This window comes from Danio rerio, chromosome 10 (genome assembly GCF_049306965.1).
Source record: "Danio rerio strain Tuebingen ecotype United States chromosome 10, GRCz12tu, whole genome shotgun sequence".
Classification (NCBI taxonomy): Eukaryota; Metazoa; Chordata; class Actinopteri; order Cypriniformes; family Danionidae; genus Danio; species Danio rerio.
In genome coordinates this window covers 29,957,570-29,971,436 of record NC_133185.1, presented here as the reverse complement: position 1 = coordinate 29,971,436, position 13,867 = coordinate 29,957,570, and the positions used below count along the sequence as shown (strand labels likewise).

At 35.2% G+C, this 13,867-nt stretch overlaps 1 protein-coding gene across 1 annotated transcript in view; it reads left to right on the top strand.

The window, feature by feature from the left end:
- The window catches only part of cd209 (CD209 molecule), a gene marked incomplete in the record, with an annotated part of 59,915 nt that extends 46,289 nt beyond the window's left edge, over positions 1-13,626 (top strand). The window contains 6 exon segments of the mRNA NM_001199373.2: positions 7,725-7,761; positions 7,959-8,172; positions 12,171-12,175; positions 12,178-12,387; positions 12,487-12,893; positions 13,371-13,626. Of these exon segments, the coding sequence (NP_001186302.2) occupies positions 8,138-8,172; positions 12,171-12,175; positions 12,178-12,387; positions 12,487-12,893; positions 13,371-13,511 (798 nt within the window).
- Between the last annotated feature and the right edge of the window lie 241 nt (positions 13,627-13,867).

Here is a 13,867-nt window from a genome sequence, read left to right as displayed (position 1 = left end):
ATTCAGTAAATACAGTGGCTTTGGTGGAAATTAAAATAGCCATTTTTAGGAGAGTCGTAACAGTAAATGAGCTTGAGACATTCACTAATGTCTTGCTTATAGAAAACTGTCCAGTAGTGATACAAAAATCTCCAGCCAAACCATCTGCATTTTTTATACAATGTTGTTGCTTTATAAAATGTCCCTTTACTGCACTTCTAATTGGCTTTGTGTGGGAGCCAAACTATGGCAAGAAAACAAAAGATTACAACATCTGAAAAGAACTTCTCCATCTTCTTGCTGACACTGCTTACTTTGATTGTCAAAACTATGTGCCAACAGAGAAATGGGGGAAAAAAAATTAAATAAAAGAAGATGGGTGATGGTGGGGACTAAGCAGATTAGAGGAACAGAGGATGAATGTGAATAGAAATACCTCCTGTTTCTATATATGTTTTAGTTAGTTAGTTAGTTAGTTAGTTAGTTAGTTAGTTAGTTAGTTAGTTAGTTAGTTAGTTAGTTTGTTTGTTTGTTTGTTTGTTTGTTTGTTTGTTTTTGATATGTTGTCACTTAGAGCTGCACAATAAATTGTTTGAGCCTCGATATCGCTATGTGTATCTGCAACAGTCACATCGCAGGATTGGATTGTTTATTAAAATATAAAGATATTCTTATATACAATATTTTATACAATGATGATATTTTACATCGGATTGGTAAATTTTGCTCTGTCGTATTTATATATGCTTGTAATTTATTTTATTTTATTAAGATGCTGCAGAAAAAAATACTTGATAACCCACAGTTGATATATTGAAACCTTTTAAAATAGAGCTATAAAAATCATCTGGTAAGATTATTCTCATATTGCAATATACATCACAGCAAAACAAAATATCGCAATGTCAGATTTTTCCAATATTCTGCAGCCCTACACTCTTAGAAATAAAGGTACAAGAGCTGTCCCTAGGGTGGTCCCTTTTCAAAAGATTCACATTTGTACTTAAAGGGTCCATATTGGTACCTCAAAAGCCAATACCTAAACATTTTAAGAGTTACACTTTTGTACTTTCTAGGTACTAATGTGCACCCTTGGGGTATTAATAGAGACCCTTTAGGTACAAATGTGTAGCTTTTAAAAAGCTACCACCCCAGGGACAGCTCTCGTACCTTTATTCCTGACAGTGTAGTGTCACTGATGCTTGTCTAACCTAAAAAATTTACCTATTTTAACCTAAAAAATTAACTTTATACTCAAAATGTCAAGAAATTGTGTCGAAACAATATAATCGGCTAGTGAATTTCACAAAGTAATTAACACATTGCATAAAGTACTTCTAAAAGTCTTTATACAATAATACAAGAAAATATTATTTCTGTTTTATAAGTGTATTGAGTGGCCCATCCAGAGCTAAATCCTATTGAACATCTTTGGAGAGATCTGAAATTAGCTGTACACCGTCACTTCTCATCCAACCTGATAGAGCTTGAGAAGTACTGCAAAGAAGAATGGGAAAAAATTCCTAAAGACAACTGTGCCAAGCTTGTGGCGTCATATTTAAAAACATTTGAGGCTGTAACTGCTGCCAAAGGGGTATCAACTAAGTATTGAGCAAAGGCTGTGAATACTGATGTGCTTGTGATTTTTCAGGTTTTTGACTTTTAATAAATTTGCAACAATTAAAAAAAAATTTTCACACTGTCAGTATGGGCTATTGTGTGTAGAATTTTGAGAAAATAAATGAATTTAACCAATTTTGGAAAAAGGCTGTAACATAAAAAAATGTGGAAAAAGTGAAGCGCTATAAATACTAATATATATATATTACATAGTAAATTTATACAATATAGGAATCTAGTTCTGAAGTAGGTGTCCAATAGCATTTATTTAATTGTAATTTGAAAAACATAACTTGAAATAACAGGGAAAAAAAACAAATTATCCAAAAAAAAGTATTACCAAAAAAAAAAGATCTATATGATATGCATAAAAGCACTAGCAGCCTTAAATAAACCTGTTCACTAAACTGACAAACACAACCAAAATAACCCAGACTATTCAAAAAGCTCGATTCAGTCTGACCTACAAAAATATGTGAAGTTTATGGTTTAAAACAGGATATTGTTGGTATGCATTATTTGTGCTCCTAAAACATAAGTCTTGCAATAGTAAGAAAACCCAAATAACTCCAGAGTAAATCCTTGTTACTTTCCAGCATTTTATTTAAGAAACTTTTTTTACACCGAGCTAAAGAAAAAAAGCACAAAGACTCAAGCAGCCCCCTAAAAAATAAAACACCCAAGCGCCTAAAGGCTGCTTTGTGTAAAAGTCTGAAGAAGGAGTCTGTGCTGTCAAAGAAACAACGGATAAAGAAATGTGTTTAACAAATCATCATATCTGCCAGATCATTAAAACATGTACAAAGCCAAAAAAATGACAAAAAAGGGGGAAATGGTGGCCAAAAAAAGGATAAGAACTGCAAACTCTAAAGAAACTTCACTTATTTGAGTGCAGCAGTGTTTCTTGCTTTGTAGTTTCATGAAAGAGCCTACAAAAAAAATCAATAGTAATGCTAAAAGACCAAATCCTGTAATGCAGTAGAGGGGAACACGGTGAGATGAACGTGACTGTAAAATCTGGATTTAGTCAGTGTGTGATGCACAAAACTGAGCTCAAGCCTCTCAATGCCTCATTCTGCTTTTAATGATATAGAGATTTCTGTTGTATTCTTCAAGGGAAAATGTCCTTGGGACCTAGCCGCGTAATACAGATGATTGTCCTCAACGAAGTAAAAGAGATGCATATTCAGCTGTTCTCGCACACACTCTTCCTAAAGAAAAATAATATGCTGTCGCCTCTTTGATTCCGCTACCCAAAATCCATTAAACAGCACATCTTAAGAAGAAGCTGTTTCTCTTTCCCCTTTACATCCTCCCTTCAGGGGCCCTGAAGAGAATACAGCGTCTGAGACATTCCTTTTTTCTATTTTTCATTCCTGGTACCTTACCTGCCCTGTTAAACTAGTTTGAAGTGAAAGCAATAGTTCATCCAGAAAAGCAGATTCTGAGGTATTTTACTCGCTTTTATGTCTTTTGAAACTTGCTTTTTACATCTGTGCAACACAAAAGGAGACGTTTAGCAGAATGTTCAAGCTATTCTGTTCTATAAAAAAGTGAATGGCTATCATGCAGGATTTTTTTGATTTGTTTGCTTTATCATTGCTTTACTGTAAAAAAAAACAAAAAAATTTTTTTACAAGTGTTTTTCATTTAATTACGGTTGTAAATTGCATTACGGGAACTTGATATTTGCTCTGTCGACTTGACATTGATAACTCACACTTTTATTGACATTTTAGTAGTTTGAAATGATATTTTATATCCTCCTGAGACCCTAATTTTTTTTCTTTTTTTCTGTGATTTCCTACATCCTTTGGGTTAAAAAAAACTACTATTTAGAGTTTTTACATTTTTTTTTTATTTTTAATTTTACAGCATGTCCTCTGTAGTAGACCACAGGACCATTTTAGTTCGAAACGACCGCCACTCAGACACCAAAACTGTACAGGATATGGCTGTAAAGGGATATTAATCCAATATCAATGTAACAAAAACAAAATCAATTTTTTTTCCTTTTGTATTGAAATTCCTGAAACAGTTTAGTCTGAAAGATAGCTGAACTTAAAAAAAAGAAAAAAAAGAAGTGATGTTAATCCAAAACAAATTTAACATAAAAGCAATTTAAAACTGATTGTCATTATCTAATTGTCTCTAATTCTTTAATTGTCTGATTGTCAGACTCTAAGTCAGAGTCTCCCTTAACTATTTTATAAAGAATCCTCTCTGCTTCAGTTCGGCCCCCTACAACATGCAGTCATTATTTACATTAAGATGGTCCTGGTGTCAATAGTGGACATTTAAAAAAGTGATATTTTGAAACACAAACAAGTTACCAGCTTTTAAAGCTAAATGTATTGCTCCTGACACTTTAATAAACAAATATATATGTAATAATTATAGTAAAAAACATTTAAAAAGCTAAATTTTACAAACCTCTCTCCTTCCCATAAAATGTGTTTGTTTGTATGCCGGCCATTTTGAATGCAGTGTAAGAAGTGGTTTCTAGCATCAAAGCCAATCAAATGACATATCCCTAGAAAGCCCAGGATGTCCTCTGAACAGTACAACAGGCAGAGACTTGGCAGAGTAGCTAAAAAAAATTCAAAGAAAATTCATGAAAACACAATGTCCACTACACGGGACACAAGTCAGTGGGCGGGGTCTCAGGAGGATATAATAAATAATACATAGAAAAATAATAGTTTTTTTTTTTTTTTTTTTTTTACCATAGAAGGTTTTTTTTTTTTTTTTTTACCATAGAATACAACACCAACCCAAACAATATATCACTTTAACTATTAAAAAATTATTAAAAGTCACGTTTTTGATCTTTTCAAGGTTAAAAGTGGTCCACATGGTTAATCAGCTATAGAACACATAAGGCTCTGGCTGGAAGTTATCAAGAATTTTTTGTATTATTTATTAAATTTATTAATATTAAATATTTATTAATTGTATTTTATTAAAGTCTACCCCAACCACAACCCTAAACCCAGCCATCATTGTAATGTAAAAACAGATCTGGAGTCTTCTCTATTAGTATAGCTCAAACAGTTGTCAAATCCAGTTTCTGGAGAGCTGCAGCTTTGCACAGTTTAGTTCCAACCCTAATTTAACTCACCTGATTAAACTTATTAAGTCCTTTGGTTCTGTTTAAAACCTACAGGTAAGTGTGCTGAAGCAGGGTTGAAACTAAACTGGCAAAACTGCGGCCCTCCAGGAACTGCATTTGACTCCAGTGGAATAGCTGATTAACTTTGTGGATGGATAATAACAGGCTTCTGAACCTATACTACAAAAAAAAAAAATTTGGGCTGTTTGATTAAGCTACTTATTTAAAATGAGTTGAAACAACATGATCCTTCAGTTTTTTGGAGCGACAACATAATTGATTTGTGTTCAATCCACTTAAATTTGTAAAAACGATTAAGTTAACTGAATTGATTTGTGTTGAGATGACATGAAGGAATTGTGTGGAGTTTATACAGTGTACTGGGTGCAGAAGGCCCTTACTAGCCCATATCTATCCACTGATAACCACTGATAACGCCCATTCAATCGAGTGATAACATTTGAAGGTGTTATTTACAGTATATGGTGTTTGGGATTGCTTTGTGGACTAAGTGAAAACTGTCAACCCCAAAAAAAACTATGTGGGTTCATTTTGTACATTTTATCACTATAGTACAATGACTCTGAGTATAGTACAATAATTATTTACAATAAATCAAAATTGATCTGTATTGTGCTGCAATAAAGGCACCGCTGTTTTTTGTTTTTGTTTTTTTGAATAATGATTTCTGTCACTGCCAGAAATGACAAATAAGCCTCCACTTTAATGATGTTTGATTTAAAAATTTACTGTATATCACTGCAACATTTAAGTACTGTTTAGACAGTGACAAATGTTTGGTGTCCCCCAAAGTCCTCAGAGGCTGTAATCAGATTCATTGTGCACTTGTCTATTTAATCAGTAGTGCTGTAGTAATCAGTACTGAGCAATCAGCCTGTTAATTAGTAGTGTTGGGATTATGATTCTAACTTCACAACAACAGTTCTTCACAAAGTAGGTCACTTCTTCGACTCCTGACACTTCAGTCCACAGAAAAGTGATGATTAACAAGAAAACAAGAAAATTTATTTTACTGGAATTTAACTACACTAATATACACAAATAAAGCACTCACATATACACTTTTTTAATCATTGTTGCTAATTCTATGATGTTGCGTTTGCTAGTATGAGAGCCAAACACACAGCTTAAGATGATGACCGAATGGCATGACATCAAAATTGTATTCATGCTGCAAGAGCATTGAGTCTTGGAAGTAAAAATACCATTCATTTTTATATTAAGGAATGTAATGTATAACAACTCATTCTTTTCAAGATATACCTGTTGAAATCTGCAAGGATGTTAATTCTTTGTAGGGGTGTAATCATACACATATTTGTAATAGGGCTGCACAATGTATCATTTTAGCATTGAAATCGCAATGTAATCATTCGCTATAGCCACATCGCAGGATATGCAATGTATAAATTTGTATTATAATTTATTATTTGCATGCGTTTTTGATGCCTGTGACTGTATAATGATTTTAAAAGCATTCAGGTATAAGAAATTGTACCATTTGTGACCTTAACTACGGTTAATTTTACTTGGATTATTTTTATTATTCAGTTACTGTTCTTGAATACTGTTTGACTTGGAAAAGGATAAAACACTTTGTTTTGTTATGCATGAAAACACTTAACACATGCAAATACAAAAATGCACTGCAAATAGCAAAGACAGCAAGAAAAATGTGTTGAGGGACCCAAAATGTGTATAGACTGTTACATTTTATGCAAATAGTAAACATTAGTTCATGAATCTCTGACTAAACACATGTATAATGTATAAAAAAAATTCACAACACATTCAAATACAGAAATGCACTGCAAATAGCACAAACAACAATGAAAATGTGTGGGGGACCCCAAACATTTTACAGATTGTTTATTAGATTTTATGAAGATGCATTCCCGCTGCAGAATCATCCTAATTGATCTAACTTTTTTAATTCTTTTCAAATAGTGATAATAAGTAATCTGGTGAAATTGTATTTATATCACAATATGTGTAGCAAAATAAGAAATATTGCAATGTGAGATTTTTCCAATATCGTGCAGCCCTAATTTGTATTGATCTATTTGATATAAAGCTTTGATTTCGGTATGCATTACAAACCGACCGATTTGCTGCAGTTCAAATAAATATTTGTAAAATAAAGAACCTAAACTGTGTGAAGAATAATAATAGCGATGAGTTCTTTGCAACGGCTAATAACATTGCAGTAACCAGAACATAAGGATTTGCTTGGGAATGTGTTTTTGCACAGCTGAAAACACCAGCACTCTTCCAAAACTGCTCAACTGTGAACACCTGAATGCCACTCATTCTTCAACTACTGCCACCTTTACAGAAAACTAATCTGAAATCTAATCTGAAGAATGTAAACATTGAATAATTCCTATCTCTGCTTTAGTTAGTAAGCTTTAGTCCTATTCACTATTTCTTAATTTTAGCCAAAATTCCTGACTGTGTCTGCAACCTGTTTTCCACTGCAGGTAACATTGTAAGTACACATATTTGCACTTGGTTAAAACTACTACAATAATAAAATTTTTTATTAGTTGTTTTTGTTTTATATGCTTCTAAGAAGACACCCCAGAAGATGGATCTAGTATAGCTCAATCTATCATTGTTGAAAGTATAAAGAAAAGTAAATATCATGCTTTATGATCTTAGTTTTAATGAATAAAAAAAAGCCAGACAATTACTTCTTTTGCCGTGCCAAAAACCTACCAATGTGTTACACCACTGAACTGTGATTTTTGTGAACCGTTACGCCCATAATCATTTGTATATGCATGTGTTAAACCTTTCTGTTTGCATCCATTTAATCTTATTTTTATTATTGTATTCAATCGTGTAATTTGTAGGAAAACATTACCTATAATGGTGTACAGAGAAGTTCACAAATCATAGCGTTACAATAAGCATAACAAGCTAAATTAAAGTTTTTTTATCTAAACACACTCCGATAACGAAAAATTTTCTCTCTCTTTATGTATATCAGGAAGTCCTTTTAAAACTCTCTTCTGGGACAAATGAAGGTGAGTAGGGACTAATGCACTCTATGTAGCACATATTTTTTCAATAGCTATACAACAAGTTTTAAACCAAATGGAGTTTCTATTACACGGTTGTTGTTTCAGTCTTATTACAGACAGTGTAAAATTGCACACTACTTCAGACTATGCTTGATGCTCACTGAAGAAAATAATGCTGTCACAAACTCTGTATTCATCAGGTGTCATGTCAGTATCTGTGCACAGCTGTGTGTGCTTGCGTGTCGGGCAGATGGTGGGGCTGGACCGGAGGGAGCTGCTTTGTGACCCACAGGTGGCTGTTCACTGGATGTGACTTGCTAAAAAGCAGACTAACACCTGCAGAAGACTTGGAGTTGAAAGAGGAAAGAGATAATCAGTGATGAACACACTCTCATACAGAGAGGAAGATAGAGGGTAAGGATTAAAATGGGATGCAACCATTTTTTCCTCTAATATTTTTATCTTTTGACTGTATATCTCTCACATATGCCTCACATACTGTATGGGTGGGGAATTTTATCTCAGTGGACACAATTAGTCTCATTGTGAGTCAAATAACTTAATAAGGATATACAGTATATAGCAAATGAATGCTGTTCTGCAAGATGCAGTTTTATACATCTAGTCCAGCGGATGTTTCTGGAGACCGCGAAATCTGTCCCGGGAGGTACGTACGGCTGCATTTCATTTTTTTAAGCGAATGCTACGGGGCGGTGTGACGCCGTTGACTTTCGCGCTTGCCGGCTGACCGCTTACCTCCGTGTGGAGGGCTTTCCCGCTGCAGTCAGTTTGTCCAGTCAGCTCACCGTGTGCGTCGGCGGACTTCAGATGCAGAGAGGATGAGTTGACAAAGGCGTCCGGGTTCGAGTCTGAGGAAGAGTGGTTCCAGAAACCAGGTAAGACAAAAACAGAATCCAAAAAATAAAGCGAACGAGTTCATAACAGGGTGTAAACGCGGGGAAATCCGAAAAACAGACAAGGGTTTTTCTTTTTCTAGACGGCTTTTCTAAATTGTTGCTCGGGTTAAGGGAAGTGAGCGGGCGGGCTGGTCAATCGGTAAAACTGGTTGGGTTCAGGGAAGGAGGAGGGTGGGTCAGCCGATTGGCCGGTCGCGCAATCAATCATTCGGTCGGTCAGACAGCGGCCTCTGGTGGGTTGACGCGAGAACATCGCGGGCGCGAACGGCACTCGCGAGAGACGCTCGAGATACGAAAAAGCGCGCACAGCGGCCTCTCGCGGATTCGCGAAAACCAAAACTTCACAAATACGTACCTCCCGGGACGTATTTTGCGGTCTCAAGAAACGTCCGCTGGACTACGTTTTCAGAATGAGCCTGGGTTGGAAGTTGCATATTGTATATATTTTTTAATCTTGAAAAGATTATGATACTGACACACTGTGACATATAGGGGAAAATTCACTAATTGCAAGAAGGACATTTTACAGGGGTAAGTCATAAAGAAATTAAGTTTAAAATTAGTTTTTTTTTTCTTCTGCTGATCACAGATATTTCAAAAATGGTCAAATTGACATTGACAGCCAAAATAGGAAAAAAAAAATCAATATATAAGTCACTGGCTACTAGTTTCCAGCATTCTTTTATAGTGTTTAACTGTAAGAAAACATTACTATCCCTTAAAGTCCTCTATAAGACAATGTTTGGGAGAATGCTCTTCAAATTGGAGAACAGTGTTGATATTCAGTGTACAAAATTGAGTTTTGTAAAGCATTGTGGAAAGTTGTAGAGAGTTACAGGGAAATTATGCTGACAAAAAATTCAGCAAAAAATGTTTGGTTGTTCATAGCGTAGCTATGTGTGAGGCACAAATTTCAGTAAAGTCACTTAAACCAGGCTTGGTGAAGTGTCGGACTGGCCATCTGGAGCCATAGATATATACATATATCTATGATCGGGAGTTTTCCCGTTGGTCAGTATGCACATATATATATTTTTTTAATTATGAAGATTATATAAGCATATGCATTTGTTTGTGTGCATGCAAAATGTTTTCTATGCTCCCTGTTAAATGTGATCTACTATCCAGAAACATACTCCTGCTTTCACTTCTAATTCTAACGGAGGGAGCGATTTGTTTGTGAATGAATATCTATTATGAAAGATAAGTGTGAACCAACAATATCCCTGCATCTCAATGTCCAAATCCACCTTTCTGATCTAAATTGTATATAACATTTTTAATATTCATAATTTAGGCAAAATTGCAAAGTATGCACATTGAGGTCAAGGCACTGTTGTCATTGGGCACCTTAAGTTACTTTAGAAATAAACTAACGTTCACTTAGCTGACAATAATGCAAGTTTCTGGCATCAGCGTCTTGTTGTCATATTTCATTTACATTGTTTGCTGATTTAAGCTTAGTATTTAGTGCAAGTTGGTGCTACTTTTCATTATGGTCAGTGCAGCAAGTGACTGCATTATCATCAATAACACGTCTTTAGCACAAAAGTAGCATACAAAATCATAATTCATAGTTCATAGTTCACACTTACAGATGTTTAAGAATAAAGCGTATTTGGTGTGCTGTCCAGGGAAAGGGCTCTGAGCTCAAGGAAGGCACCCCAAGTCGTGGTATTCCCCTTATCAGGGAATAGAGAGAAGTTAAGGTTCGAGCAAAGTTTCTAGGCCAGCCCCAGAACGCTTCCCCCCGGGTAGATGTTTAAGAGGTGAGGTGTCGGGGTGGTGGAGGGATGCTAAAGTCGTGAGATAATGCAGGTAGGACAGCTTTGGTATTTATTATTTATTTGGTCTAATACTGATTGGATAATAGAACTATTGTCAATGACGTATTAAATTGCTGAAACATCTGCGTGTGCTCCTCCCAAAGTTTGTTTATAAAACATGACAAATCGAAATCTTACCTATGAAATACTTTGTTTTTGCTTTGTTTGCTCATTACTACACCTGAATGCAGCGCAAAAGTCCAGCATCTTCAGATTGGCTTTGCTCTCAACAAAGTGCGGTTGAATGACTTTTGTCCTGGGAGCACTGAACAAATATGGTGGCAGTATTGACGCATGCTCGGGGGCTGTATACAATATCTAATGCATAAATCTACGAGGTAAATCGTAACCAACTCTTACAAAAATAATGCAAGTAAAAGTATTTCTGCTCTTATGCAAAATATCAAATGTTCATACAAATTCCCATATGACACTACCAAGCAGCCAAATTATCAAAAGTCCAAAGTGTGTGTGTTTCTGCCAGAAAATGTAATTCTCAAACACAGTGTGTAAATGTGCTACTCCTTCAGAGACTCACAACATTAGAATTCCTCAAGGCTGCGAAACACTTTCAAGACCTTGTTAGGGGTGTGGACTGCATCTTAAATGACACCTATTATCAAAGGCAATACAAACTCAATCTTTCCCATTTCAAAACAGAACATTTCATTTTAGTCACGGCACCAAAGGGTAATTACTCTGTACAGTCATCATTTTGTTGCTGCGTGTAAAACATCCAACCAAAAATGAAACTTTTAATTAAGGTTAGTGCTTGAATATTTTATTCATTACCATTTGTGGACTTCTCTTCGGGCTGACTGTGCTTATAAACAATTCAATATTACCATGTATTTTCATTAATGAGACTTTATTTTGCTCCATGCACGCTGTAGGGCCTGCTGACTTATTGACGAACTGAAAAAGGTGAGAGAAATAAGAAACTGCACAGAATGAAGCTGTTGAGGACAGACTGACATATATTGTAAAGTCACTAAATCCTGATAGACATCTAGACTTCCTGAAATTTTGACTCCTGAAGTGAAAAGAGAAGAGAGTTTACTGACAATTTAGTGACCGATAGGATTCAGTTTGTTGATTATCAGGGCACACATGATCACATTAAACTTTGAGTTGAAAAGTTGCAAATCCTCCAGGATCTACTTTCAGAAGATGTCTAAAGCATGATATAATGATCAGATCTAAATACTTCTTGTACAGAAGGCTTGTTTATGTCACATGATTCTGTCTTCACACTTCTGCCTTACAGAAGTTTCAGTTTAGATGTCTCTAGTGTTAAAAACAGAGTAAAGGTCAAGTTAACAGTTCTACGAACATTAGCGAGATCTTATGATGTCTAATTATAAAGGACTAAAGAAATATGAGGCTATTTATGACAAATTTGATCAAAGCTGAGCTTCAGTTGCTCTGGAAGTAAGTTTGAGCTCTCTGTTTAGATGATCTCTGTTTAATCATAATTATTATTGAATAAAAGATTCTCGGATTAACACAGAAAGCAAATCTGAGCATCCAACGTGATCTATTAATACAGATCATTTGGTATTGAACTGCTCACAGTCTTTAAAATAACCATAAATGTGCTAAAAAGTTTAATGTCACGTGAGCTACGTCTGGGCACATTTAGACAATCTCATTTCCTTTATTATCATAGGAAAAAACAGTGATAAAAGCAGCAATGAGCAGAGCTGAAGCACACAAAGATAGTGATGGACTGTTAAAAGACAAAATGTCTGATATTTATGAAGCTGTTGAGTCTACTGGACCAGATGGAGAGCGAGTAGAGATGATGGTGAACATCTATGAGAGTGCAGATTATGTGATAGATCATGACCTCCAAACAAACCCGCAACAACCACTTCAGCAAACAGGTAATCACACTCTTTTTTTTTTTTTTTCTTTTTTTTTAGGAGAAAATCGAAATGTATATGAATACAATTTCAGGTATTTAACATGTCTTTGGTGTTCAGGTAGTATTTGTTTGAAGAAAAGACGCTCAAGAGCATCTCCAGTGTGTGTGGTGCTGCTGTGTTCTCTTCTGATGACTGCAGTCACAGTGTTAAGTCTCTACGTTTATACAAATTACACACAAGAGACCAGAATTACCAGCCTCACAGAAGAGAAAGACCAGCTACTAACCAACATAACTAACCTCACAGAAGAGAAAGCCAAGCTACTAGCCAGCAATACCAACCTCAAAGTTGAGAAAGATCAGCAACTTAAAATGATGAAAGCTATGAAAGATCAATTAGAGAACATAATCAAAAACCTTTTAAAGGAAAATAAGCAATTCTCATCCAAGAATGAGGATCTATTGAAACAAAGTGCGCAGTTAAAGAAGGAGAAAAAAGACCTGGAGAAGCGTCTTCATGAACAGGGTAATTATGATTATCACCATAACTATACAAGCATCTTAAATATTAAAAAAATAAATTTTTTTTTTTTTTTGAAAATCAAAGTTTGGAAGGACTTTTCTTCAGGGGTTGTGTTTAGCAGAAGGGTTTGGAAATACAATGTTGTGACTATACAGTAAACTGTAGGATAAAAGTTATCTATGAAGCAAAGGTGAGTGTTTGGCTATTAGATATATGTACAGTATGTGTTTGTGTAAAGACAACTGAATTTTGGTATTATTTAATTATAATTTGTTTCATCACTGAAGGATCACGTTAAGAAAATGTCTGGGGGTTTTACGGTCTGGATTGGTCTGACTGACAGTGATGACAGATGGAAATGGATAGATGGCACTAACATGACCACTGGGTGAGAAACTGATTGTTATCTGATAAATGATTCTCCAGTCAGAATCTTGTCACACAGAAACAGAACTGAACATCTAATGCTGATCTGTAGTTTCAGGTTCTGGAATCATGGAGAGCCAAATGGACAAGGAGGAGAGAACTGTGTTACGTCTCGTTCTTCAGGGTGGGCTGATTATCCATGTTTTTATCCTTTTCCTTGGATCTGTGAGAAAAACACTTTAAAATGTCAATAAATCACATCTTTGCTTTTTCACTTAAATACAATAATCACAAACATACTGACTACTGTACATTTTTATTTGAAACATTGCTGTGTACACTATAATAAATAAGCTTGTTCTGTCTTTGGATTATGTTACTGTTTGCTTTGTGTGTGTGTGTGTGTGTGTGTGTGTGTGTGTGTGTGTGTGTGTGTGTGTGTGTGTGTGTGTGTGTGTGTGTGTGTGTGTGTGTGTCTGAAATGGGTGTGTTGATTAAAGGTCCCGTGAAGTTCTTTGAAATATGCATTTTTATTAGATGTTTGACTTAATCTCAACCGAAAAAAGAAGAGAGGGTGGAACATAGTTTAGCTCTTGCCCTTTTACAAAAA